The 27,273-nt window shown below is 37.3% G+C and overlaps 2 protein-coding genes across 3 annotated transcripts in view; both read right to left on the minus strand.

The window, feature by feature from the left end:
- Positions 1-140: 140 nt before the first annotated feature.
- On the minus strand, positions 141-7,812 carry si:ch211-167j9.5 (fibroblast growth factor receptor homolog 1). Its single transcript, XM_051863294.1, has 12 exons — positions 7,591-7,812; positions 7,391-7,500; positions 6,074-6,161; positions 5,381-5,582; positions 5,144-5,282; positions 4,920-5,018; positions 3,327-3,487; positions 1,869-2,006; positions 1,687-1,798; positions 1,504-1,603; positions 490-589; positions 141-404 (listed from the first exon to the last, which is right to left on the minus strand). The coding sequence occupies exons 2-12, from the start codon at positions 7,434-7,436 to the stop codon at positions 354-356; spliced, it is 1,236 nt and encodes a 411-aa protein (XP_051719254.1). The 5' UTR covers positions 7,437-7,500; positions 7,591-7,812; the 3' UTR covers positions 141-353.
- A 414-nt stretch (positions 7,813-8,226) lies between these two features.
- The window catches only part of usp32 (ubiquitin specific peptidase 32), a 47,289-nt gene continuing 28,242 nt past the window's right edge, over positions 8,227-27,273 (minus strand). The window contains exons 11-34 of one of the 2 annotated variants that reach the window (XM_051862318.1): positions 27,095-27,156; positions 26,552-26,654; positions 26,089-26,278; positions 25,407-25,585; positions 24,679-24,819; positions 23,596-23,713; positions 22,352-22,506; positions 20,815-20,896; positions 20,597-20,671; positions 20,059-20,197; positions 19,630-19,735; positions 19,363-19,536; positions 19,042-19,216; positions 18,806-18,957; positions 18,609-18,720; positions 17,368-17,564; positions 14,982-15,166; positions 14,696-14,782; positions 14,481-14,601; positions 13,672-13,863; positions 13,095-13,347; positions 12,600-13,015; positions 12,416-12,508; positions 8,227-10,440 (exon numbers count right to left, since the gene is read on the minus strand). In XM_051862318.1, coding sequence (XP_051718278.1) covers positions 10,267-10,440; positions 12,416-12,508; positions 12,600-13,015; positions 13,095-13,347; positions 13,672-13,863; positions 14,481-14,601; positions 14,696-14,782; positions 14,982-15,166; positions 17,368-17,564; positions 18,609-18,720; positions 18,806-18,957; positions 19,042-19,216; positions 19,363-19,536; positions 19,630-19,735; positions 20,059-20,197; positions 20,597-20,671; positions 20,815-20,896; positions 22,352-22,506; positions 23,596-23,713; positions 24,679-24,819; positions 25,407-25,585; positions 26,089-26,278; positions 26,552-26,654; positions 27,095-27,156 — 3,681 coding nt within the window. In that variant the 3' untranslated portion in view covers positions 8,227-10,266. Of the gene's footprint in view, positions 10,441-12,415; positions 12,509-12,599; positions 13,016-13,094; positions 13,348-13,671; positions 13,864-14,480; positions 14,602-14,695; positions 14,783-14,981; positions 15,167-17,367; positions 17,565-18,608; positions 18,721-18,805; positions 18,958-19,041; positions 19,217-19,362; positions 19,537-19,629; positions 19,736-20,058; positions 20,198-20,596; positions 20,672-20,814; positions 20,897-22,351; positions 22,507-23,553; positions 23,714-24,678; positions 24,820-25,406; positions 25,586-26,088; positions 26,279-26,551; positions 26,655-27,094; positions 27,157-27,273 lie in introns of both variants that reach the window. The other variant, XM_051862317.1, reaches the window with a different exon arrangement.

Raw genomic sequence — 27,273 nt, forward strand, 5'->3', positions numbered from 1 at the left:
AACCAGGCTGCTTTGGGGCACCATTGACTTCCATAGTAGGGAAAAAAAATACTATAGAAGTCAATGGTGTCCCAGAACTGTTCAGTTTCTCACATTCTTCAAAATATCTTCCTTTTTGTTCAACAGAACAAATAAATTTATACAGGTTTGGAACAACCTGAGGGGGAGTAAATGATGACAGAATTTTCATTTTTGGGTGAACTATCCCTTTAAATACAAACATTGTTCAAAAAGTATGCCTGCATACAATTAAGTAGGTGTTAGATGTGAACAATGATAAAAAAAATTGCTACAAAATTCTGTAGTATTAAAATGTTTTTTGATTTCTAGAACAACTCGTTGTGTTTTTCAGTTCACTTGTCTTCTGCATTCAAGATCCTTTGGTTGTCAACATCCACATAATCCTGCAACATATCAGTAATGTTTTATCACTTATCTGTAGGACAAAGGTAAAGAGTGAAATGTGGATCAAGGACAAATATGACTCACCCCATCACTCTCCACAATATTCTCCAGGATCTTGACAATGTCTGTAAATGAAGGTCTAGATGTGTATGGATCCAACCAGCAGTCTTGTATGATCTGTTCTCTACATGTTAAAATAGAAATTAATCACTGGAAACACAAAAGTTCAAAATATTGGCAGTGTCAAGGCCATTACTATGAAAGCTTGTTTCCGCAACAGAATAAAAAATACAAAAGGTAATTGCAACATTTTATCTCACAATTCTGACTTTTTTCTTACAATAGAGAGTTTATAATTCCGAGACATAAACTTGCAATTGACCCTTCGCCGGGAGTTTGATTGACAAGCGATCTAACCAATCATAACGCCGAATCCGCCATTTTGTCCGACAAAGCAGTCAGGAGTTAGAAGATTAATCTCGGTGGACTTGAACTTGAAAAATGGTGTGTACTGACGTCTTTCCGCGTTTGAAACAACATTCCTTCTCATGTTCGTTCATGTTTATTTGATGCTATAAATTAACTAGTAAAAAGAGATGATCGGTTCACGAGCTGTTTGGCACTACAGCAATCTGTCACGACACATTAAAGAGCCACAAAACGGTTTTATTGTTCGAATTTCTTAAAAAATTACACAGTTTGAAAGCTGGGACTTTGTTTATTATCATAAGTAACCTGCTCTGTCTTGTCTGTCGGCGTGTTGTCAGTGTCCTCTTTGCTCCGCGATGTATTTTTCACTGTGTGGCGTCAAAGCAACAGTAACTGGGGGGGTCTTTGCGAAGGGTCAATTGCGATATTAAAGTCAGAATTACAATATATAAACTCACAATTATTACTTTTTTCCTTGCAATTGCAAGTTTATATCTCAAGAAAAAAAATCAGAATTATGAGATAAAAAGTCACACTTTTTCATTTTTTTATTCTGTGCTTGAAACATAATATGTCAGTAGGTTGTTACGATGACAAAAATAAATATATATTTTTATATAACATATATTTCAATATATATAATAATATATATTTTATATGGTCACTCACATTTCTGGACGGCAGGTGCTGGGGACAGTGTTTTTGTATCCAGCACAGACACTATACACCACTTGCTCAGATGTGCTCAGATTTGGATATGGCAAGGTGCCTATGAAATATTAAATCCAATATTTGTGAGTTATTCATCAAAAATATTTGAAAAATCAACCAAATATCTCTGATATTTCTCACCAAATGACTGCATTTCCCAGAGCACGATACCAAACGCCCAGACATCTCCTTTAAAGCTGTAGTAGTTGTTCCGGAAGTACTCTGGAGGGTACCATCGCAGGGGCACGCGTTCCTATGAGTTCACATTAATATTAGCCAGACGGTCAATGAAGATGTGGGCAGAGCAGGTGCGAATAGTTCACCTTGTGTTGTTTTTTCCTGCTGCTGCGTCTGCTCCTCATGCGGGTCAAGTCCCTGGCCAGGCCAAACTCTGCTACCTTCACCTCCCATGGGAATCGGCTCACCAGAATGTTCCTTAAGGCAAGGTCACAGTGCACCACCTGAATGGTACGCAGAAAACGTCCAAAATCATTCTTTCCATTTTTCCATTAATGTGTAAATATGACTTTCTATTTGTATAGACTTTATGTAGCCCCGCCCATTTTCAGCGCTGCGCTCGTTGTGTTTCATCTTCTGGTTCGTATTTCCACAGCATGAAGGTAAGATCTTACGGATTTATGAATGAACCACTTATTTTAAAGGCACAATATGTAATTTTTGCCACTAGAGGTCGCTTATTCAAAACAAAGGCGTAGCTTGATGACACCTTGATTTTGTGGAATCATGGGAGGTGTTGTCTTCACGTCTACAGCCGGTAGAAAAGAATCCAACGAGACTCGGACAGAAATCATATTAATGGATGAGCTAATGTATTAAAGATTTATTAACATTACTGTAGTATAAAGCAGGGTGTTGGAGCGGAACGAGGCCGCTGGAGCGATTGCTAATGAGAGACGAGCGCGACACATGGCTCGAGAGCAGCGGAACTTTTATTATGCCACAGTCGCCGCTTCCGCTTCTTCCGGTCAAGCGTATGTGGGGTAACACAGCTCTGTTTTATCATATTAGATACATTTGTGTGTTGAAAGTTGTTATAGTGCTACTCTGCGTTCGCTCGGCGGCTACTATGAGACACTTGTTGCACACCTCAGTAAGCTAGATCGATATTAGACATGGTAAAACATGGTACTTCACGGTAAATCAAGAAAACGAGATTTAAACAATAAGACTTACTGTGTTGAGCTATATAACAGTGATAGTTTTCTGTCTATAAATGTATCCGAACAGTTGTCTAATAAAACACATAATATATTAAAGCACCTTTGGTGTTTGGTTTCTACAAAATAAATTGAGGGTAACATGGGTATGATGTCATTCATCATAGGCGACACACGGACATGGTCCGTGTCCTGGTTAAAATTTTTTTTTTTTTTTTGGATTTAAACATTCTTAGAAACATTTTAGATAATGTAAGTACATAAGTCAACAAAATATATAACACTGTTCTAGTGGTTTTGGGATATTTTAATCCAAAAATCTTACATATTGTGCCTTTAAAGTCTTCTCAGTCAACTGACATTTGTTATGACATCCGCTTCAAACATTACACTGCTCAAGATAACTTTGTTAACTCTACAATAAGTCAATCCACTTTACCAGCTAATTATTCTTTGACAGCGATGCCACAGAAGTATACTACAGAGCTACTACAAAACCTAAGTTTAAACACAAAATTCTAAAGAAATCTGCGCTCTTGTATTTCTGGCGCATAAGGTCTATAACAGAACAGCTGTATTTATTTTTGTGCAGGCTTGTGATACCATTTTGGAGCGCAAGTGCTCCATGGCCAGGGCAATGTGGTAAGACACAATGGTGAACTGGCTTTGCAGTTCAGGGTCGGCACTCAGTTCGTCTTTGTGTTTCTGAACAAAACTGCGCAGGGTTCCGTAGCTTATGAACTCCATGATCAGCATATACGGCTCTGTGAAAACAGACACTGTTTTGGTCACAAGATAGAAACAACTACATTATTTTAGTACAAGTTTGACTAGTTTTCTTGTTCAAGTTCAAGTAATCTTGAATAATAGTAGAAGTGGAGAGGGAATGTTTGTTATATTGCAAGTGGATTCATTAACGAATATTGCTACAACAAATGTATCTTTCTATATTTTACCTGTATATTTAGTGCTATTTGTAAAGATTATTGTTAAACGGGATTTAAACAAATCCCTTATTTTAGGTATTACACTTCAACATGTAAGGCATCCTGCACCGTATGCTAGTTTTGATGCCTCAAATCATGCAAAAAAAAAATGCTGTTACTTTTCTAATTAATGAAGCTTACAGAGGCAACCACCCAAAATACCCTAACCACTACAAAGCAACACAAAGAAACAACTATGTCTGCAAGATTTGCACAGGCAAAATCTAGTCTATATTTTACTGTTTAGCTGCAAGGATCCATTTATGGTTTATAAGGGTGGGACGGTTCAGATTTCTCAGGGTTCGGATTGTGTCACGGTTTTAGTGTCACGGTTTCGGCACAGTTCGGTATGTGCTGTGCTCAGTAAAAGGACAATTGTCAAATAAAGATAAAGAAAATAAAAACAAATAATCTAACTACAAGAAACAGCACAAATAAATACATGAGAGCTAAGATACAAATAAAATAAACAATGCTTTACAGGTTTTTCAGGTATCTAACAGCTTTCAGGTACAGAAATTGAATAAAGTAATCAAATATAAAATAACACTGCAAATAAACTTCTTCGAATAATTAAATAAAGATGATACATTATTGAAGTCAAGAGTGATTTCTTCGTGCTTTGTCGTTCGATTAACATTAAAACACAGAGAGCAGGAATATTAGACTGCTGTCCCTTTAAGAATTTGCGCAGAGTATTTGCGCGCTGTGACGCGGCTCTCCATGTACGCGCTTCGGATGAGTACACATAAATCTCCTCACAGCGCGCGCGAGTTCTCTTTCGCGTCTTACGGATGAATGTTTAAATTATCAAGGTTTAGTTTAAACACAGATAGCAACGTGATATGTGCAGGTCTCACCTGCGCATAGCGGCGTAAATACTGGTCATAGAGCTTTCGGCACGTCATTGAACATTTGTTTACAATGAGTGACTGTTTTGTCCATGTTCTTTTGATCATCGCTGTTGTATTGGGAAACTAGAAGAATGCATATCCATCGACTAAAACATACATTAGCCGAATCCGTTTGTCTGTTTTACACGTTGTTTTCAACAAACCATATTATAGATGCGTCGTCAGATTTGGGATGTACCGCGGTGCAAGCGCGTGCCGAACCGTGGGTGGAGAACCGCACGGTTCGATTTTTTACAGCGAACCGTCCCACCCCTAATGGTTTAGTCATAATACTGAAGTATAGCACCATGTCTTACCCTCCGCTGTATTCCAGTCTAACAGCTGCATCACATTTTTATGATATACCAGCTTTCTCATAATAGACACCTCATTTTCCATCTGCTTAGGCGTGATACCTGCAAATGACAGCAAATCTAAACATCTGCTTGATAATTTTAAAGATATTCACACATTTTGGTACAAACAACTTGTTTTCAAAATGCATTTAAATAAACAGAAATATGTTTGCATATAGTTTTACCTTCTTTTCCAATTTTGCAAGTGACCAGTGAGTGGCCTCTGCAAGTGCCCCTCATTATCCTTCCTTTGTAGAAGACTCCTTCTCTACCTGCCTTTATGAGCTGAATAAGGTTCAGGTCTGCTTTTGTGAACCGGGGAATCTGAAGATCATTTATTCATGTTTTACATTGTTTGAGCACTGTAACTCTTCAATAAATGTTTATCGAGTAAAATATTTAAAAATAAACATGTAGTGAACCTGTAGTGGAGGCTTCCAGGGAAATCTGCAGCTGGGTTTAGTTTGTTGTCTCTGTAATGGGCTCTCTGTAGTACGTTCTGGTAGTTCAGAAATATTCAGGACATTGGGAGATGGAGGAGGAGAATCTTGGGAAAGAACTCGGGGGATCACACCCGACCTCCGCTGCCTCAGATCCCGTATGGTCTTCTTCATTGACCGATACCTGAAGAGAGAAACAAACAGTGTTTTCAAAACTCGATATATACATAAAAATTATACCTGATAATAATTATACCTCATAAATATATTACTGCAATATTCATAAAAAATGTGGTAACACTTTACAATAAGGTTCATTAGTTAAACATTAGTTAATGTATTATAACATGAACTAACCATGAGCAATACATTTGTTACTGTATTTACTAATCTTCGCTAACGTTAGTTAATGAAAATACAGTTGTTCATTGTTTGTTCATGTTCACAGTGCATTAATGTTAACAAGATTTTAATAATGTTTTAGTAAATGTTGAAATTAACATTAACAAAGATTAATAAATGCTGTATAAGTGCAGTTCATTATTAGTTCATGTTAACTAATGTAGTTAAATAACGAACCTTATTGTAAAGTGTTACCAAAAATGTTTACTATATTAAAAGTGGAAAATTGTTAAAAATGTGTGTATATATAGATAAAACTGTGTTAAAATATACTTGTTTAGACAAAGGCATCCAAGTAGTATCATGAAGAAAACGGTAACACCATAGATGCAGATTAGAACGATGTGTCCGAAATCAAGTTCTGTAAAAGGAGAAAAAAACAAATTAAAGTGAAATAATCTACTTCATATAGGCACATGCAACATACAGCTATACTTTTAGTATAATTTATTGAGTTTTATTTAAAATGAAACATTTAGAAGCATGTCACCTCTTTCGATAAAAGTTAAGAAAATTATATAATGTAGTTTATAATTACATATACACATAAATATACACACATATGCATATATACACACATACATATATACACATACATATATATATATATATATATATATATATACACACACTACTGTGCAATAGTCTTAGGCACGTCAGTATTCCTGCAGATTCTTCAGTTTTCCAGCATCTTCTGCATATTTGAACCCTTTCCAGCAGTGACTGTATGATTTTGAGATCCATCTTTTCACACTGAGGACAACTGAGGGACTCAGACACAACTATTACAAAAGCTGCAAACATTCACTGATGCTCCAGAAGGAAACACGATGCGTTAAGAGTCAGGGGTGAAAACTTTTGAACAAGAAGTTGATGTGCAAGTTTTTTTTAATTTTGTTTAAAGAACATATTTTTTCATTTAATTCTGCCCTTTGGAAGCTACAAAAGATACTTACATGTTTCCGAGAAGACAAAAAAAGTACAATTTATTCTGTTCATCCAATTCAAAAAGTTTACATCCCCGACTCTTAATGCATCATGTTTCCTTCTGGAGCATCAGTGAATGTTTGAACCTTGTTTAATACTTGTGTACTGTCAGTTGTCCTCAGTGTGAAAAGATGGATCTCAGAATCATATAGTCACTGCTGAAAAGGGTTCAAATATGCAGAAGATGCTGGAAAACTGAAGAATCTGCAGGACCTGGAGGATTTTTCTGAAGAACAGAGCTCAGTTTAACTGCTCAGGACAAACAAGAGACTCATGAACAACCATCACACAACAAAAAAACAGTCGTGGATCATCCAGGTAACCACACACAGTATTAAGAATCAAGGGTATGTAAACTTTTGAACAGGGTCATTTTTATAAATTCAGCAATTTTTTTGTCTTGTGGACTTTATGTAAACAAATGTTATGTGAAATAGTTTATTAAGGACAGTACTAAATAAAAAATAACATGCAATTTTCATGATCCTTATTTTGTTGAAATGATTCACATTTTTCTAGATTCTGCAAGGGGTATGTAAACTTTTGAGCTCAACTATATATACACATACACACACACACACACACACACACCATAAAACTTACTTGACGGGTCTTGTGATATTGTATCGGATGATTTGTTAGTTGCCATAATGAAATCAAAAGCATCACATGTTTTTTTTTTTTTTAAGTCATCTGAGAGAGATATTTGAGAACTAAAAGAGAAAAAGACACAAGACAAGCATTATCATTTCACGTTTCACAGCCTTTTTAAATTGCATTCAAACTAATTATATGCCATATACCTTAATTGTTAACCAGGCGACGTCTCCTTGTATGTTCAAATGAAAGACCTGAAAAGCAAATGTGTAAAAGATGTTTTGTCACCTTGTAGAAAAGACAACAGAAATCAGGTCCCCAGGATGAACTCATTATGCAATGCAAACCATTGTCTAAAGTTCTTCAGCATGAGAACGCTACTATATGAGCATGCATGAAGACCACCGAGAAGGTGCTGTTCAGAACAATAAGCCACAATTTTTCAGCACTTGTGGTTTAGAGCAGAGTTCTATAAGTAGCACAGTATGCAGGCCAACTCACTTCCTGACTGCAGCATGCTTTTCTCCAAATATAAAAACTGTGAAACTCTCTGCGACCCACAAAGTGATCAAAGGTGTTGAAGTGATTCTCACGAACTTAATTTGTATATTTCATTCAAGGGAAATATTCTATAGGAAAATATTCTGTCAAGTGAGTGGAAGGGTCCTATTAAAGGTTAGGTAGTTTAAATGTCAAATGTGGCTTGAATTCAAGGAAGTAGGTCTGACTGATGGCACTGGACGCTATACAGCCCAACAGAGGGAGGTGTGCGGTTTCCTCTTTGCTGTTGAAGGAAACACCTCGCATCATTCGCCAGTTAAATAAACACAGAAGACAAAAGCTCGCATTTGGCTGCATTTAATTTGTTTCTTGAATAATTGTTACAGATCAACAGTATCACTCCATATACAACTACAAGTACATTTGTACAGTTCATTTTCATTGGCGTATTTACAAAACATTTATGTACATTTGTCAGTGCAATGTCAATTTTATTCTTTAAACAACACTTTACAAAATAAAGTTCATTAAATTAATACATCTCTAGCAGTTCATCAAAATTAATTTAACAAAATTAGGACTAACGACAGACAAAGACACACATCAGTAGTTGATTGCACTACTTGAAAAGAGATAATTTTGCCATTTTAATAAATTATCCCTGTATCCAAAAAAAAAAGTGAACGTTTAAAGCATGTTTGTGGTTACTGTAATTGTAATTCACCAAACAGCCAATTTTAATTTGAGAAGAGTGATGATATTTGATTTTGGATGTCTGATATCTATTTTTCTTTCAACATTAAAATACCTAAAAACTGTTTACAGTCCATATATCATATTTGCATTATTCATTATGGTGATTAATAACTGCCTTACAGTGTTTATTTCACAAACATTTCTTTTTCTGACAGGGATAACCCTTTCTTTGATGGCTAACATTTAGAATATCCATGGAAATCTTAAAAGTACAGCAGCAAAATGGGTGCGGGCGAATGATTCCCGATGATTTCCAAGGGTTTAATGTCCCCTCACAGGAGGAGCTCATTCAGTTGATGAGTTGCTGAAAAATAAGAGCCATTCAATCTTTTCACAGTGGTTATTAAGTTGGGCTCTCTTATCAAGAGTCACTAAAGAAATGCTACTAAATACACAGACGTCCAGAACGTTCAGCAGTTTAGTGAGAATGCTGTTCTCTAAAAGCAAGGGTTGTGAAATATTCTTCAGTGCTAATACTGTTCACACAACAGACCTTATTTGCTCTTGTCTAACAGTATTCAATGCTTTCCACAGATAATGTACATTATATGACCATTAGAACACTTTGGCTTGGACACGTGAGAAAACATTAATCAGATATGTATATCTGGTTGCAGTTTTTAGTCTCTGCGGTCAACAGTATTTTGAGAAGCAAAAAAAAAAAAAAAAAAAAATACAGTGGTTACAGGAAAACGTAAAAAGCTGTGCTACTGTTGAGAGGACGTGGTTTGATCAGACTGCTAAGCAGTAAGCGGATGTATTTAGACAAAGTGAACTACTGCATAAAAAAAAAAAAAAAAAAAAATTCACATTGATAAAAATAAATTTATACAAAAATTAAAAAAAAAAAAAGATACATTTACTCTTCTAAAAAAATCAAGTCTGAAAATAATCCGCTTAAATAACGTTTAAAACTTGAAAACGAAAAAGCATATGTATAATTTGGCAGCGGAGGGGTGGGAGGATATTCTATTATTCTGGTAGATTTTTCTTTTTTGGAAAGTGAATTTTGTCCATAAATTAATTTCAAATGCTGTCAGATGATATAATACTGTAACACTGATTTTCTATGAACAGTTGGCCAATAAATTGCAAAAGATGTGAGGTAGTGTATGGAAATCACTGTTGAAAAAAAATCAACTATGACAAAACTAAGCCAACAAAACCTTTAGAGAAACCTCTGGAGCTCTATAATTTACCATCTTCACCATCAGTTTCCTAATTAAAAGAATCTGTTCTGTCGGGAATTTAGCACTACAGCTCTTATGTGATTTTTGGATTCACCTGTGTGGGTTGGCATGTGAAAGAGCAGTTTTGTCTGTTTGGTAATGGTGATATCAAGGGATTGGCTTACAGTTATTTGTTTGCTTGGCAACAATCACATGATCGCTACAGTTCTCTGTGATTCACTCATTCGCACTCTCCCTCATGTATCTGAAGTGTCAGGTACCTCTATTCGGAAAGCGCAGTCAGCGGTGGTGTTGTGCCTGTCGGCTAACTGATATTTTGTGCTTTCACAAACGATGGTCCTCTGGGGCGGCTCTGGTGTTTCAGTTCTCATTGCACTGGTGTACTGACAGACCCCCCCCCCCCCCCTAGTGTCTTTAATGTGGAAGAGCATGGCATCACTGCAGCACACAGTACTTCTTGTAGTCAGATTCAAAGTCTTCGTCCATGCTAGTGGTGTCTGCCATCTTTTTGCCCTCTGTTTTTGGCAGAAACTGTGAGTAGTCCACTCCCTGTTGCTCATAGAACAGGATGTAAGCTGAATCTGTGTCAATTTCGTCCGAGTGAACTTCCTGAGGAGGTGACAAGAAACATTTTGTTTTAAGTGTTGCATAATACTACTTGTAGTGTTGTCACGAAACCAGACATTATCAAACTTTCAGTAGTCGACACCGATGCAAGGGAAATTTCAGGAATATAAATCCAATGTTGATACCACAGTACTTATATTGAACACACTATTTTCATTTAATTTAATTTTAAATAGTCTTACAAAAACATTTCATATAATTATTTCGATTTAATTAAATTCAAACAACGTTGAGCTTTTGAAAGCACCTGCCAGTCAGTGTGGAGATACCAAATTCAGTTGGTAATTGCTAGGGCTGGGTATTGACACGAATTTCAAAATTTGATTTGATTTTGATTAAATTCGATTCGATTTAATATCGATTATTTTGGATATGGGAACAGTACATGGCAAATTTTCTCTAGGAAAAAAATCTCAACTAATGCTGTAAACAATACATGGGAATCAGTTCTACATTACTATAATATTGAAGGTTAAAATTAACTGATCTGTATATAAACACTTAAATTAGTGGAAGTTAAGGAAGTTTTTATAATAATAAAGTTAAAATACTAACTTTACAATTATGTAATTATATTTCTACTACAATTCATTTTTTGAAACATTATTTAAATGGTGGCTGTTATAAAAACATGACGGATTTATTCAAGCATACATTAAATTATACATTACATTAAACAAAAGAACATTAAAAATTATAATGAATATGTAACATGGTACATATATTTAGCAAAATGCTCCTCTCTAGAGTTCAGTTTTATAGCTGACTAACGAGTTATGGTCACTGAATGTTTTTTCTGAGGTGAATGTGACGTTACGTGACATTGCTTTCAAGCTGTTTTATTGACGTCTTTCGCGGTTGAAACACTGATTGAGCTATTTCATGAGACAGGATACGGATTTCGGCAAGTTGTACTTTATCTTTCAACATACCTTTGGTTCATTCATGTTTATTTCACGCTGTAACTGGTATTAAAGTGAAGGAGATGGTCAGTTCACGCGCGCTTCGCGTTGCCGCCTCTCTTGAATCTGTCACGCCACATTAAACAGCGCCAAAACGGTTATTTTTTGAATTTCGTAATAAAATGGACAGAATTTGAAATCTGAGACTTTGTTTCATATCAAAAGTAACAAAGCACAAAGCTTATTGCCATTTATTGGATGCGAGGAGTGCTACAATGTTCTATTCATTCATCTTTTTATAGATCGATTTAAGAATCAATATCGGATGTAAAAATGAGAATTGATTAAAATTGAGAAATCGATATATTTTTACCCAGCCCTAGTAATTGCTATGACAGATACTGCAGGCTGTAGTGCCCAATTAGTTTATTTTAGTATCAACACTTAAGTATTGGTACCTTTGTTTGGAAGCTTGTTTCCGCCACTGAATTAAAAAAAAAAAAAAAAAAAAGATAATTGCGACTTTTTATCTCACAATTCTGACTTTTTCTTGCAATTGCGAGTTTACATCTCACAATTCTGACTTTTTTTCTCAGAACTGCATGATATAAACTCGCCGTTGCGAGTTATAAAGTCAGAATTTGCTTGATATATAGTTGCAATTGCGTGTTATAAAGTCAGAATTGCGAGTTATAAAGTCAGAATTGCGTGATATTAAGTCAGAATTGTGAGATATAAACTCACAATTCTGAGAAAAAGTTTCCATTTACCTAAGTAGACCTTGGCAAATTATTTTGTCTGAGATTGATACCAGTTATCTAAAAAGACATGGATAAATAAACAAACCCTTTCTTAGAAAAACTAAAATCTGAATGTTTATTGTACTGAAGTACTGAAATCCTACTGACATGTCACTTGCATAATAATTTGGAACAGTGTATATTTCATTGTCAAGAATTTTCCATCTTTGCAGAAATATATACTCTGTGCAGCAAGAGTGTCAAATAATGGGAAACGTCTGAGATGTCAAAGAATAAACAGAGTTGGGATCTTACCTTGCAGCTGCTGTCATTGTAACAGTACCATTTTTCATTGGGGTTTTTAGCATAAGTCACATAGTGTCCCCCTCCCATTATTCCTGAATGGCACTGAAAGAAAAACAATAATCAAGATGTCAGAGAGAGGCTGTTTACAAAAGGAATCATTACAAAATGAAACATCTAGATGAGAATCACTTACTGAGATTGCATATAAATTGTACAGGGGCTCCAGGAAGATGTCATTTCTTTGGTGAGGGGTGTCCAGGTCTGCGCTGACCTCTGAGTGTCCATTACTCTGACTGCTGTCTTGTCCCAGTCCATTCACCATAATGACATCGCAGTCGTTGCTTGAGGCGTCCAGTGACCATGTGTCTTGCGCATTTGTATCAGATGGCATCTGATTCTCCCCGTCAGTCACTGTGCCATGTTCTGGCTCTGTCTCACTCTCCTTGCTACAGGCATCCAGGTTTTCTTTGCTGTTGCAGAGTCGATGTCTACTGCCCAGCTGGGGAAGACGTAGACGCCCCTGTTTCCGTCCCGTATTCCTGGGGCTGCCGCCAGGGCTGCTGTTTCTGCTCAATGGGCTGCCCACCCTCCTGATGGAGCATGGGGTGCCTGAAACAACAATGCAATGGTTAGAGAATCTCACGTAGTGTTGAATTAAAAGGTCTGCAAATAGAGAAGAGAGACAGACCTCTGCCAGAGGTGGGAGGACTGGCCACAGTAGTAGTGGAGATGGAGGACACAGAGGAGTCTCCTCTCTCCAGCCTCTGGAGCTCCTCCACTAGGCATTCGCTCTGGAGGCTCTGCAAGCTGCCCATGCTCTGAGCTACCTCCCGCGGGGCCAGGAACGCACTGGGGTCAAAGCTCTCGCGTGGAAACTTCACAATCTTCTGAGACTTAATCCACCGACCATTGACAAACTGGAAGCGTTTCAAATGAACAATCTGAAATTGGACATAGAAAAAAATGTTGTAACCAAAATACCAAATGTTACAAAGAGGACCTTGCAATGATGTAACTCAAGTTTTTGTAATAAAACCACTCTGAAATTTCAATATGGCCTTACATGATACTAAAGAACAAAATACTGCAATTTAAGACAAAAAAAAAAAAAAAAAAAAAATTACTTTTATGTTACACAGCATGTTAAATTTCACGTCTTAAGATCAAAAGAAATGGTATTATTATAATTTATCAGATCAAATTAGCTTGTTTAAAAAAAAAAAAATTCAGAGAAAGAGGAAACAGAAATCTTTTGGGTTTCTGACCAGTACGGGGGGCAGCCTCCAGAGGTCCAGCTTCTTGGTGGCCAGGCGGTGGGTCTTACACTTGGAGCAGTAATAGAGTTCATCCTCCCCTAACTCTTCTTCACTGGTGAAGGCTTTCAGACAACTGTCCAGACTGATGGGCTCTGCCTGAGCACGACGACTTTGCTCAACACTGGGATGCTCTTCCACTATCTGGTGCACATAAACAATAGCCATTAATTACTTGACAGATACAGTAACAAAATGATTACTATTCAAAAACACTAAGAGCTCTGGACTTATTTAATAGATTTATAATTATACAACCAGAATGCAATTGCATTTGAAGGCATTTCTTTTTATTTGTAGACGTAAGTTAAAAAAAAGGTCAGTTCTGGTCTGTAATGCACCATAAAAGTGGTGCAAAAACCATGGGATTTCATTTTGTCATCTCCAAATTTTAAACAACTGATTTACTATGACTCTGCAGTAGCTTATGAATTTAGAAGGTGTCTTTTGCAAGTAGTAAATGATAGATAATAATTAGCAGTTCATGGCTTATCAGGAGCTCTTGCTTGAGGTAAAATAGAGGCAGCAGACCCAGAAAACAATTAATCATACAATGTGATTTTAATGGATTTCTCCGCTGTGATGTGAGATGGAAGCAAATCTCTTCACAGGGAATGACAGCACTGGCAGGGTAATCATTATGTGAACATCAAGTCCTGCAGTGCAGCGTCAGACTGGATGCAGTATAGAGCTATCAAACAGCAACAAACCACTGACTGAAGTACTGAATATGCTGCTTTGAACATCTTTAAAGCACTCACTCTTTCCTGAGAGGTCTGGTAGCGAAGGTGCAGGGCGGTGGGGTCCCAATCTACAGCAATGTAGGCATTCCCCAAAGATGCTCTGTCTTCGTTACAGTCCACTGTGCAGCCTCTGCAGAACCTGGCAAAGTCACGAACAACCCTTGTCAGTCACGCCAACCCACACTGCAGTGTAAGATATGTGCATGCACAACCGCTGAACTTAAATGCCTTACCTGTACCAGGGACACCAGGCACAGGAATTACCATCTTTCTGCACCACCCGCAGAGTGAAGGGGTATTGGTAGCCCATACTGTCATCACTGGAAGAGAGCATAACGTGTCACATAACAGAGCAAAGGAACTCTACCTTACAGATGTACACAGGGGCCTTGGTGAGCATTAGAGACTTCTTTTTGAAAAACATGAAAAAAATCTTGATGACCCCAAACTTTTGACTGGTTTGACAAACATCCAAACTGATCATCAACATGATCGCTGTGAGCTGCAGATGCCACTGACCAGTCTTGAGCGTGGTTGCTGGCTTCCTGTGGGGGCAGAGGGCTGGCAAGTCTGGACACCTGGATCCACACAGCATCATACAGGTCCTTTTTACTCGTATGCACAGTGCACGGCACAATAAGCGGCATACCAAACAGACTGGGCCTGTTTTTCTGAGAGGACAGGAAATACAGCTCCGTCCGCATCTGAGGAGAAAAACCGGACACTTAGGATGCTTACGACCATCATGTTAAAGGGTTAGTTTACCCAAAAATGAAAAAAATTGTCATCAGTTACTTACCCTCATGTCGTTCCAAATCTGTAAGACTTTCGTTCATCTTCGAAACACAAATGAAGATATTTTAATGAAATCTGAGAGATTTCTGTCCCTCCATTGACAGTCCATGCAACTACCACTTTGACACTTCAAAAAGTTCATAAAGAGATCGTAAAACTAATCCATATGAATTGAGCGGTTTAGTCCGAATTTTCTGAAGAGACTTGGTCGCTTTATATGATAAACATTTTGAGGCTTTTATCAACATATAAACATTATTCAGGCAACATAAACAGAAGCTTAACTGTACTTGCTTGATGCACGATAACAAACCCCATTGGTTATTGTGGAAGATCAAACATGCTACGTAACACACGAAAATGAATCTCATTGGTTCTCGCACCTCAAGCAAACATATTTGAGCTTCCGTTTACCATAACTGATGTGTGCGCTGATGAATGTTTATATGTGGAAAAAAGCCTAAATTAAATCATATAAAGCGGTAGTGGTATTTGCGTGGACTGTTAATGGGGGGGACAGAAATCTCTCAGATTTAATTAAAATTAGTGATCGACCGATATTGATTTTTTTAGAACCGATAACGATAATTTGTGTGTTTATGTGCCCGATAACCGACATGCAGAACCGATATTTATTTACTGTTATACTTCTGTTTTTGACACGATTACAACACCACTGAACTGAACAAACCATTTTATTTATAACAATCACTCCCTCCTTTCATAGAAAACAAAACAAATCTTATTTATACACCAATAAATAGAGGGGTCTGAAAGCGCAAAAAATAAAAAAGTGCACTGTTACTAAACTGTTTTTGTTGAAAATTAGTTCTTGATGTTAATTTTAATCTTCAGCTTTAATCTTCATTTTACAAAAATAAGTTTATTTATAAAAAGCATCAGCAGCGACACTAATGTTAACAATAAGCAAAATAAATGTAGAATGTCTAATGTTTTCAAATGAAGAAAATAAATTAAAGACAGGAGTCATATCAACTTTGCAGAAATGTAATACTTCATTTTAAACTACAGTTTTAGTAGATTTATAAGCTGTTTAATAGGCTAAAGAGTGAAGAATAATTCACTGGATAATATTAAATAACTGAATATTCTCTGGAATACTGGAATATAACAAACAAAACATCGTATTTTATTGCATTTCTCAACTGGTATGTTATATCAGAATTATAATGTTTTTGTCGTTCTAGATTATGAAATATCTGCTGACAAAGCGCTGTTTACCTATGCATTTACACAGAACTATACTCAAACTGCGATCGTTCGTGGAGATAATAAATAATTAATTTCCATAGAGTTGTGTTTACTCGGATGTTTATTAGCAAATTAATGGTTATATAGTAAATGTTTATATAATTACGGTGTTTTAAACAAGTGAATCTTGTTAAAAGTTACATGAGGTGGCCGTGCTGGAGCATTTACTGAGCATCAACCCGCTGAGTGAACAGCAAAATGCAGACGACTTCAGGAGACTAATGATGAGCATAGACAACAGAGAGAGAATTAAATTCAGCGCTTTTATTTCCAACATGTGCTCATTCATGGCTGTGTTATTTAATTCATGCAAAGTTACATGTTTATTGGGACAAGACTTGACGGATTATCTTGCGTGACTCCGTGAGCTATTTCTTAGAGACAAGCTGCATAAACTAGCTACATTTCAGGCATTTATGTAACACATCTAATTTGTGCATTAATGGCTGTTATGTTAAATAAATTTTACTAATTACAGCAAAGCAGGTAAGTATACTTTACCTGTGCACGCCGTTGTCTCGTCCTCTCAGATGCGCTGTAATGGCGATCCTGCGTGCAATTCTCAAAACACCCACAAGATGGTGGCGTTTATCGGTAAATCCGATATTACAAAACCAATATCCGATTATGGTAAAATACTTAAATATCGGGGAAAATATCGGTAAATCGATATATCGGTCAATCTCTAATTAAAATATCTTCATTTGTGTTTGCGAAGATGAACGAAAGACTTATAGGTTTGGAACGACATGAAATTGAGTAATTGATGGCAATTTTTTCTTTTTTTTGGGTGAACTAACGCTTTAAGTTCAACAGTGAATATGAAGTGAATGCTCACCATCTTTCTGTGCATGGCAATGATGTAGCCAATGAAGGGGCTGTCTTGGACCAGTACAGCATGACCATTAGGGATACCATTGGCAAGGGGCTTCTCAGGGGTGCAGGGGACCACTGTGCTGGGCATGCCATTGGGAATCAGGCCAGACTTTCCAATGTGATTGTTTCCTGCTGTCCCGTTGGCTATAGGTGCTTTTTCTAAAATAAAAAAACAAAAAAAAACCAAAAACAAAAAAAAATTATATATGAAGACGTCTGTTTGTATTTTTTTTTGTATTTTTTAACATGGTCCTATGTTCAGGTTCAGTAATTTTACTTTAATGGCGGTGAAAAGGTTATTAGTCAGTTATTGAAATGCCTTATTTTCAAAAATGTCACTTTTATCAATTCATTGGTATTTAACAAACTTGAGTCCATGTGTGCTTTCTTTGGACAACATGACATAGTAAACAGTTGCAAAATCACTAAAGATGCAACTGGAAACATTGCAAATGATAAAAGCAGAATTCAAAATGTAACAATGAAGAAACTGATCCACACAGTAGGGGGAGCTGTGATGCAAATGGCTGCCATGTCCATGTCATATTACAACTGTTCTTTAATGTAGATTATGTCCATTTCTGTCAAAGTTACAGTAGCACACGAAGCACTGTCGTGTTAACATGCTACTTGCGAAAGCCTGTCATTGCCACTGTAACGATTTTCTTTACACGCACACCGTGATTCATCTTGAAATCATATGATTCGATTCACGTCTTCTGATTGGTTCTGTGGACTTAGAGGCTTTTTGCTGACAAAATTCTCGTCGCTTTATAATATTAAGGTACAACCACTGAACTCACATGAACTGTTTTAAACATGTTTTGAGTACCTTTATGGATCTTGAGAGAGGAAATGTCATTGCTTTGAATGCAGGCCTCACTGAGCCATCAGATTTAATCAAAAATATCTTAATTTGTGTTCCGAAGATGAATAAAGGTCTTACGGGTGTGGAATGACATGAGGGTGAATAATAAATGACATTATTTTCATTTTTGGGTGAACTAACCCTTTAACTTATTTAAGATTTAACTTATACTATGTGCAGAGAGCATTCGCTCAATATCGTTATCTCATTTCTAAATGAGGTGGCGTTTAGCTACTTTTGCATCTGTAGTATATATATATGGGTCAATGGCAAATATGATAAAGCAAAACTTCTCTTTTAAGGACAGAGAGAAAGAAGAAATCATTTCTTGTTACCTGTTTGCACTGGAGAGGTGAGTGAGGTGGGTGAGCCAGGCACAGGGATTTCAAATGCACAGAGGAAGCAGTTCACAGAGTGTCGCACCTTCTGGTTGTCCTGAGGAAAGTTCTAGATCAAAGAGAAGCATTTATTTAAAAGCCAGGCCACTTGGATTGTATCAACAACAGTGTCTGATGTGGTGAGTTGAGCTAACCTTGATGTTGGACGTGTGAACCTCAGCCAGTAGGATCTGCTCAGGTTTCAGGCTGCACAGCTCACTTAGCTGTTTCTTCAGGCCCATGTATTTCTCATCCATGTTGAGACGGAGCCCGTACCGCACAGGAGTAGAGCCGTCAAGTTTGATAACTGCAAATCAAAAAAACTTATGTGAGACTGGCGTATCTGGCTGATGGATTTTAAAGTGTTTGTTTTCTCTCTTCTTGACTTCACCTGTGATTTCTAAGTGCATGGAGCTGTCCATGGGCAGAGGCAGCGATAGGAAGTTAAAGGGATCGAAGCGGGCGCTGATGTGGCCACAGGTCTTGCACTTCACCTGGGACCTGAGCTGCCCATGGAAGAGGTCCACCACAATTGAACGATTTCTCCGCAAATGGTTTTCCCAGGCCTGTGAAAGAGAAACACGCAGATGTCCTCAGGGTGAAGAAACAGCTTTTCATTAGTGCATCATCAGCCCATTTAGGTTTGTTTAGGAGTGCTGAGCTGATGTGTTGAGCCTGGCAGGGGCTGAAAAACAGGAGTTTTGACACTGACCTCTGTGGCCACTTCATGATCTGGCCGTCCATCACTATCCTTGAGCTCCACATACGGCTTCTCATGCACGCGATTCAAGTCTTCGTGAAGCCCATCCAAGAGGAAGGCCAAGAGCTCCTGGGAGTCTTGCTGCTGGAAGCCGTTGAATCTTGGAGCATACTTTGCTATCGTCCACTACAAAAAAGTTTTTAAAAAAATGGCATAAGAATTTTTAAACGTAAACATTTGGGTTTGATGCTCATAATTTCAGAGATGTTAACAACCCACCCTGAGTTTTAGAGGTGCAACGTTCTTCTGGGTGCCGCTCCAGAGTTCCTGTACCAAATCACCATAGCATTTGGCCATGTGACCACGCATTCCTATCGGATTGGTTCTGTCAAGGCAAGACAGCTCATTGGTCAAGAGGTATGACAGATGATTGTGAACCATACAAAAGTTTCCTACTTTTAGCTTTTCCTTTAAGTATAAGGGTGCATCACATTAGTGGAATTTTGTGGGCAAAAGTGGTCCATTGTCACACAGAAGTCACTTTCAAATCAAAAAACTTTTTTTGTTGGTCAACATGGCGTCACCAACTCAAACACAAGCAAAATCTCCATAGGGAACTTTTTCGCCCTCATGTGAAACTCCCATATATATATGGATTCCTGTTGAAATGATTGGATGGATTTCGCCCGCAAAACAGTGTTTTCTTACCTGTTAAGCTCATAAAGGTGTCGCCCTGAGATGAAGTACTCAGTGAGGGGCTTGGTATTGCTTACACACTGAATACTGGAGTTCATGAAGCATGTGTTACCCAGGTTACTCAAACCTGTGGCACCTTTCTCAGTAGGAACTGCAAAAGAAATTTATACTAATTTATAAGAGAGACTGAAGGTTTGGACTTCACAGGCACAACCACTTGAGTACTATCTCCATGAAGTTCAATTACTCAGTATTTCATAGAGTTCGACGCCAACACTGAGTCTTTAAATGTCAAAGCTGATGTCGGTCTTGATATGGCTTTTATATTGCTTTGTTATGTAATTACTTCTTGGACTCTTGCTGCTTTTGTTCCTGTGTTAATAATCTACTTGATATGTGCTTTGATACAAGAAACCGGACTAAAGAATTGTATTATAGTGCCATCTAGCTAAGGTCACACTCAGATAAACATTCTGGCATTTGTAGATTGTTTGGCCAGCCTCCAATTTGCATAGATTTTTCCAACACTTTCCAAGAACTCTGACATTACCTTTGTGTCTGTCGATTTTGCTGCTGTTTGCAATGAAAGACATTTCCTCTGGCCAGCTCATATCTTTGTTTCGAACTGGAGAAAGGGAAAGATATCTTAATAAGTTTTCCCTTTTCCATCAGTACGGTCATGTACGCTTTGCAATTTAATCCACACTGCTCAGCAAATGTGAAATGAGATAAAAATTTAATTAAGACAGATAAATGTCACAGACATACCCTCAATGACTAAGTGCTGTTCGTCTTGAATTTTCAAACTTTCTAAAGTGTGATCTTCATCGTCCAGGAGAGTGAGGTAATTCTGATAAAAAGACAATATAAAACAAGATTAGTATACAGTATAAATGTATGTATCATGAATTATATCATCATGAATTTGTTTGGAAAATAAATTAATTCAGCACTGGTGAGCATAAGAGACTTCTTTAAAAAAAACATTAAAAATCTAAGTGGCCTTCTTTTGAACGTTAGTGTGCATACTACCCCTAATCACTGATGGAATTAACATTTCACAGATTTCAAATTTACAGTCTCTTATCCAGAAAAATGGACCAAAAATATTGATGACTCATCCTGCACTATACATTTTTGTCCAATCAAATGCTGTCTAGAATTAGAATGTCCCTCACCGTAATACCACCTACCACTGAATCAGTGGCATGCAGTGGTTTTCTGAAATGAGGAGGCAAAGTCCTCAGTTTTTTTTTTTTAAATAAATCAAATGTAAATTCATGTCCCAGTTAGCCTTAAATGTTGTCACATTTGTCAGTTAAATAAACATTACATTACATAAAAAAGAAAAAAATGAAGCACAGAAAAAAAACATGAAAGAAAAATATAAAAGAAAAATACAATTCAACTTTGTATTTTTACATTAAGTTATTAATGTTCTATTTATTAAAACCAAGTATAAATCTCATCAAGTTAGTGTTTTTAAGCATTTTTTTTAACATTTACTCCAAAATAACTAAAAGCAGTAAAAATTTAAATATGTTTTTTTTTTTTTTTGTAAATTAATTTTCAGCTGTTCTTTTTAATAGTCAACTTATTTTGAAGCCCAGTAAACACTGGTCACAGACATGAAGATGTATTTTCACCAAGCTGATTGCTCACTAAAACCCCCCACAGTCATCATGTTTTCAGGCCATTTTCATTTTGTTTACTTACTTTTTAATTAGTATTTCCATTAACACCATCATTTTGTTCATTCAGACGGATTCGCAAACGCAGAACACGCACAAAAACAAGAGGCGGATTTACCACACAAACCAATCATATCCAATCACATAAAATCATAGCGCGATGGAGGCATTGCCTCCTCTCACGTGACTTTCCCCCATTCATTCTCAATTACGCCCCACCAAACCCACCGCATGCTTTAGGGAGTCTGTTAAAACTCAATGAGCTAACTTTACCCGCTGGTTTCACTGTTGGACAGTGTTACTTTAGAAAAACGAGTGATTTATACACTTTTTAATGTCACATTTTGTAATATTTACAATGTTTTATTTTTGTAATATGGATTATTTTCTCTTCCAATTTTTTGAGGAGGCACTGGCTTTGCATTTTGAAGCATTTGTATTATAAAAATACAGTATTATATAAATATCCTCATTATAAAAATACAGATATCACCTCACAGCAGTGAACTGTGAGGTGATATCTGTATTTTTATAATGAGGATAGATGTGCATATGAATGTCTCTGATCAGAGTTTGACGTTCTTTTATTCAGTATATGTTAAGGAGGTCCCCACCTCACTGTTGTAGAGCCAGAGGCGCATGTCCTCTTCTTTGATGCGTAACCTCTGGGACAGGTACTCATGAATGTCTTTAATGGTGCCCATCCTGCTGAAACAGCCCGTGTATGCCAGCACTCGCTTCAGAGGGGCGTTTGGAGAAGGAACATTTCCTGTGTTGGGAACGAAGCAGCCTTTAGCATTCTCCGTCAAAAAAAACATTTACCCATTTAAATACAACCTTTTACAGCATTTCCACCCTGCTGTGTTGTAATATATCATGGAGAATGTAAACGTAATTTAACTTACTATGCTAAATCCTCTAGTAAAGTAAAGTAATACTTTTATGGTTTCATTTTAATGATTAGAAATGTGAAGATCCAGTTCATTCCATCCATATACCCTAGCATGCATGCTATTAAATCAACCAGTCACAAGGAGCACACAGATCAATATATAACACATACACACCACCAATACCTGATTGACAGACTGAGGATTAGTTGTAAGGTAGCAGCAAGAAAGGGCAAAGGTCATTTTCAAAGGGAACATTCATCAATTCATTAGTCTGGGTGATTTGAATAAAAAAAAAAATTAAACAAAATCAAGCCAAATGTTTTTAATTAGTCCAGTCTTGTGAAAAAAGAAATAAAAATACATATGATTCATATGGCAATTACTGATTTCATAGGAGACACAATTATTTGAGACCAAAAAATAATTAAAAAATTGGTATGATTGCAAAGCAAACAATTACAGAAAATCAGCCAGAGAGCGCTCATCTTTACCCACACCAAACAGTCTTCTGAGCCAGACAGCCATGACTGAGTGAAATACAATATTTCTAGTCTCGCAAACTTAAATATCTGGATGTATTTTGTGCATGTATTCAACACGGTTTTATAGCCGTCATGGATTACACTATAGTTTTGTGTGAGCAAAATGTACCATTTAACAAAAAATATAAAATATTTCATATAATAATTATATTTTAATATATTTTATGTAAAATGAATATGTTTGCTTTTTTTCTTTATTTTTATTTTCTATTCTAGGCTGAACTCAGAAGATGACTCTGGGTGTTGGCATCAGGATTTGGCTCTTTAGTAATCCAGACGGGTCGTTTTGCTGAGACCGAGCTGGGTGCATTTTAGGAGATTAGAGAAACTGGTCAAGGCGGAGGTGGAGGGAGCCTCTCTCTTGCTGCAGGCTTACGTTACCTCGGGGCATATGTGGAGGGAACATTCGCAGGCTGCTCATACCCATATTGACCCAGATGTTGGACTGAGGGCTGCGTGTGGCCGGTTGCTGTCGCAGGAACAGAAGGTAGCGGGGGAAGAGCTCTAGTTCTGGTTGAGCCGTGACTGTAGACATGATGACCTGAAGGAAAAAGAAAAGATACAGCATAAGCGCAATGTATAGAAAAGCATGTCAAATATTAAAAAAAAGCTTGACTACAGTGGTGGACTTGTTTAAGAGAGAAGCCAAATATGGCTGAATCAAACTGAATGAGAAGTTCACAGGCTAGATTCAGATGAACATTATTTTAGATTTTAAAGCTCTTTTCATGGTCATTCCTCAGTCAAGTTTTTTTTAATGCTGTCAGAAAACAGAAATAAGAAATCTGAACTATATTTTTATGGGGGAAGAATTAATAAAAATGTTATTTATTTTAAAAGGGCAATTCATCATTCACATGGTGCATCATGTAAATTATTTTTAAATCACCTCCAGAATGTCACCAGAAAATCATCTTTTTAATGTTTATTTGATGACATCTCTTCATTATTAACCATTTTAAGTTGCCAGCCAGCTATTTTCATGGCGAGAAAATTTATGGTAAAACTATATCAGGTTATCATCTATTTTTGCTAAAAACTCATTTAACTTTGTTAAAAATTGCTTCAAGAGTATTAACAAAGTAAAAAAGGTTTCTCACAGTGTTAAAACCAGCATAATCTAATAAAACATGCTTCAGGGATAAGGCGTTTTGACAGAAAGAACATGTTGGTGAATCTTCTCCTAATATTAAAAATGTGTATGTTATCCTGGAATGGCCTATTCGGCCATTAAACAATCTGGTCCCATCGTTAACCATTTTAAGGCCATCTAATATGAATCATGTGCTAGCAAAGTGAAGAAAATGAGTGTGAGATCAAAATAGCCAAGCATAATCTGTATTCAGAAAACAGGCTTAGTAATATCTGACACAGTTCATGTGACACCTCATGTCACATCATCAAGATCATTGTGTGCCAAAGCAAAAAAGCCAGAGCAATTATAATTAATTGAAGCACAAATTAAATGCCCATGGTGGCACCTCTGATGGGACATGGAATACATACCGGTCGGGGGAGGCTGAGGTTGGCCCCATACCAGTGATAAAGTGCCCTCCATACCGGCTCTGGCACAGTCTCAAAGTCCCTGCTAGCCAACAGCTGTTGGGACTTCTTCAGCCGCCCTCCTTCCATAGTCAGCGTAGGTGCCTGGACCAAACAGAGTCACACACTCAAAGCGAGTTCATATTGACAGCAATTTGCAATGACAAATTGTAGCGACTAGGTGTATAAATCACAGGCGGTGTGAGTGTCCTTCACCCTGCTCTTCTCTCATTGACTGAGAATGGGAGGTTGGATGAAGGGGCGGACAGGAATAAAAAGGTCCCTTTTTGACTTTACTGCTGCAATGTATTGTGTTGAGTAAAGAGTCTAATAATATGGGATGTTATATTATTATATAACAGCAAATGTGTTTGTGACAAGACATTACTGAAGCAAGCAGTTTCATACAAAATGCTTTTAGCTTCACATAAAGGCATTCATTTTCTAGAACACTAATGTTACAGACCATTTATCACAGGATTAATTTGTTCTAGGTGATTTTAATTTCAAAAATGGCACTTTAATGTAGTTTTGAGCTCTCCAAAGCTATAATTAGATGGAATAAAAGAAAACTGAAGGTGTTATTTCCCCAGCAGGTTGATTAAATGCACTTTGGCAGTCATTTTGATGGGCAAAAGGATTATCAGCGGCTTCCTGGTTTCAGTGGATGTTCTGAGCACACGTAGTCTCACCTTCATGGGCTCGGTGGTCACCAGAGGCTGGTTGTCTATGGCACCGGGCCTCTGTGCGGCCATGCTGTTGGGCAAATGGCCATTGGCGCTGGAGAAACATTGGTTGTTGTTGTCAGAGACGTTTTGCTGCCGAGCGAAGCAGACGTCTGTGGCAGAAGAACTGATGTGTGGGGTCAGGCCTGAGGAAGTGAAAATACATGCTGTAATGGAGGCTGAACACCTCTTTTCGGCATTTATGCCTTTATATTGGCAGGTCATTATTTATTAAAGGGTTAGTTCACCCAAAAATGAAAATTATCCCATAATTTACTCACACTAAAGCCATCCTAGGTGTATATGACTTTCTTCTTTCAGCCAAAGACAATTGGAATTGTATCAAAAAATATCCTGGCTCTTCCAAGCTTAATAATGGGAGTGAATAGTAACTGAGAATTTGAAGCCCCAAAAAGCGCATCCATCATAAAAGTAATCCATAAGGCTCCAGGGGATTAATAAAGGCCTTCTGAAGCGAAGCGATGCGTTTTTGTAAGAAAAATATCCATATTTATAACTGTCCCTAATAAATAAATATTGTTTTCTTAAAAAACCTTACTGAGCTCAAACTTTTGAACAGTAATGTATGTGATAACTGCTAGGCTACAGCTTAAATCATATTCTTAACTACAACAGAGCGTGTACTTACTATTACCAGTGCTCTCTGAGGCCTCCGATGAGCTGGAGATGTTGTCAGGGAATTTTTCCTCTGGGGAACTGGGAGAACGTACAACTATTCCAATTCTGTTCAGGACAGGCTCTATAGGTGCCGCAGACTGAGAACTTCTCATCCCACTGCCCTGCATCGACGGCTGCTCTATGACAATCGACTTATTATCCTGTTTAACACAATAGATTTTATATCAAAAAACATGTATGCTCTATATTGTCAGTATCATCAAAAGAAAACTGGCCAATGCAAAACTAAAACAAAAACATCACGCTACTTTTTGGCCGGTTGATGTCTGAGAGAAACAAGGTCCAGCTTGATATGTGTACTATAAATGGGTCAGATCAGTTTACACTTTTCCCTGTTGTCCAATTATATTTACAAGATATGATCCGTTTTCATTGTTAAGTAGAGGCTGCATAGACATATACTGCATACTCACATATCTGACATAGTCTTTCCACTGCTGCCACCACTGCATGGAGATCAGAAACCAGTTCTGACTGGGCTGTAGCCCATGCCTGCTTTCCCGCTCCAGCCAACCCCTGTGCCATCACACAAAATCATTATGGATGACAGTCAGTCAAAGGACTATTATATTTATACACAAGCACCAAAATAAACCAACAAAGCATTCCTTCTGTCATGAGATATCAATAATAAACTTGAGCAGTATAGCCAAACAATGCGACACACTGATGTGGTACAGTATTTATAGTGACCGCTAAAAAATCTAATTGGAAATGAAATTGTGTTCTCAATCTCTGTCTGGTCTAAAACAATGTTAGAGGCAATGGAGGTAGGCCGGATCCTTATAAACAGACAAAGTCTAATCATGAGGATCACAGTGGAGTGAAATAAAATACAGCCCTCATAAGGCTTGTTTTAAAACACTGAGAAAGTGCACAATAGAGACGCTTTTGAAAAGAAGCGGAGTTACAGACAGTAATAGGGTGAGTAAAGAAATACTGTGTCCTACTCTCACCTAATGATCTGGCCTTCCTCTTCAGGGGTTGCAGGACGCAGGCCCAGGACGATATGACACACCTGATGACGAACAGATTAACAAGCCATTTGAGGTCAGATTCAAGACAACAACGTACAAAATTTACTGGATTCACTTACAGATTATTCAAGCATTAAGGCACTATTTTGTATTTTTGT

This window comes from Ctenopharyngodon idella, chromosome 15 (assembly GCF_019924925.1).
Source record: "Ctenopharyngodon idella isolate HZGC_01 chromosome 15, HZGC01, whole genome shotgun sequence".
NCBI classification, from domain to species: Eukaryota; Metazoa; Chordata; class Actinopteri; order Cypriniformes; family Xenocyprididae; genus Ctenopharyngodon; species Ctenopharyngodon idella.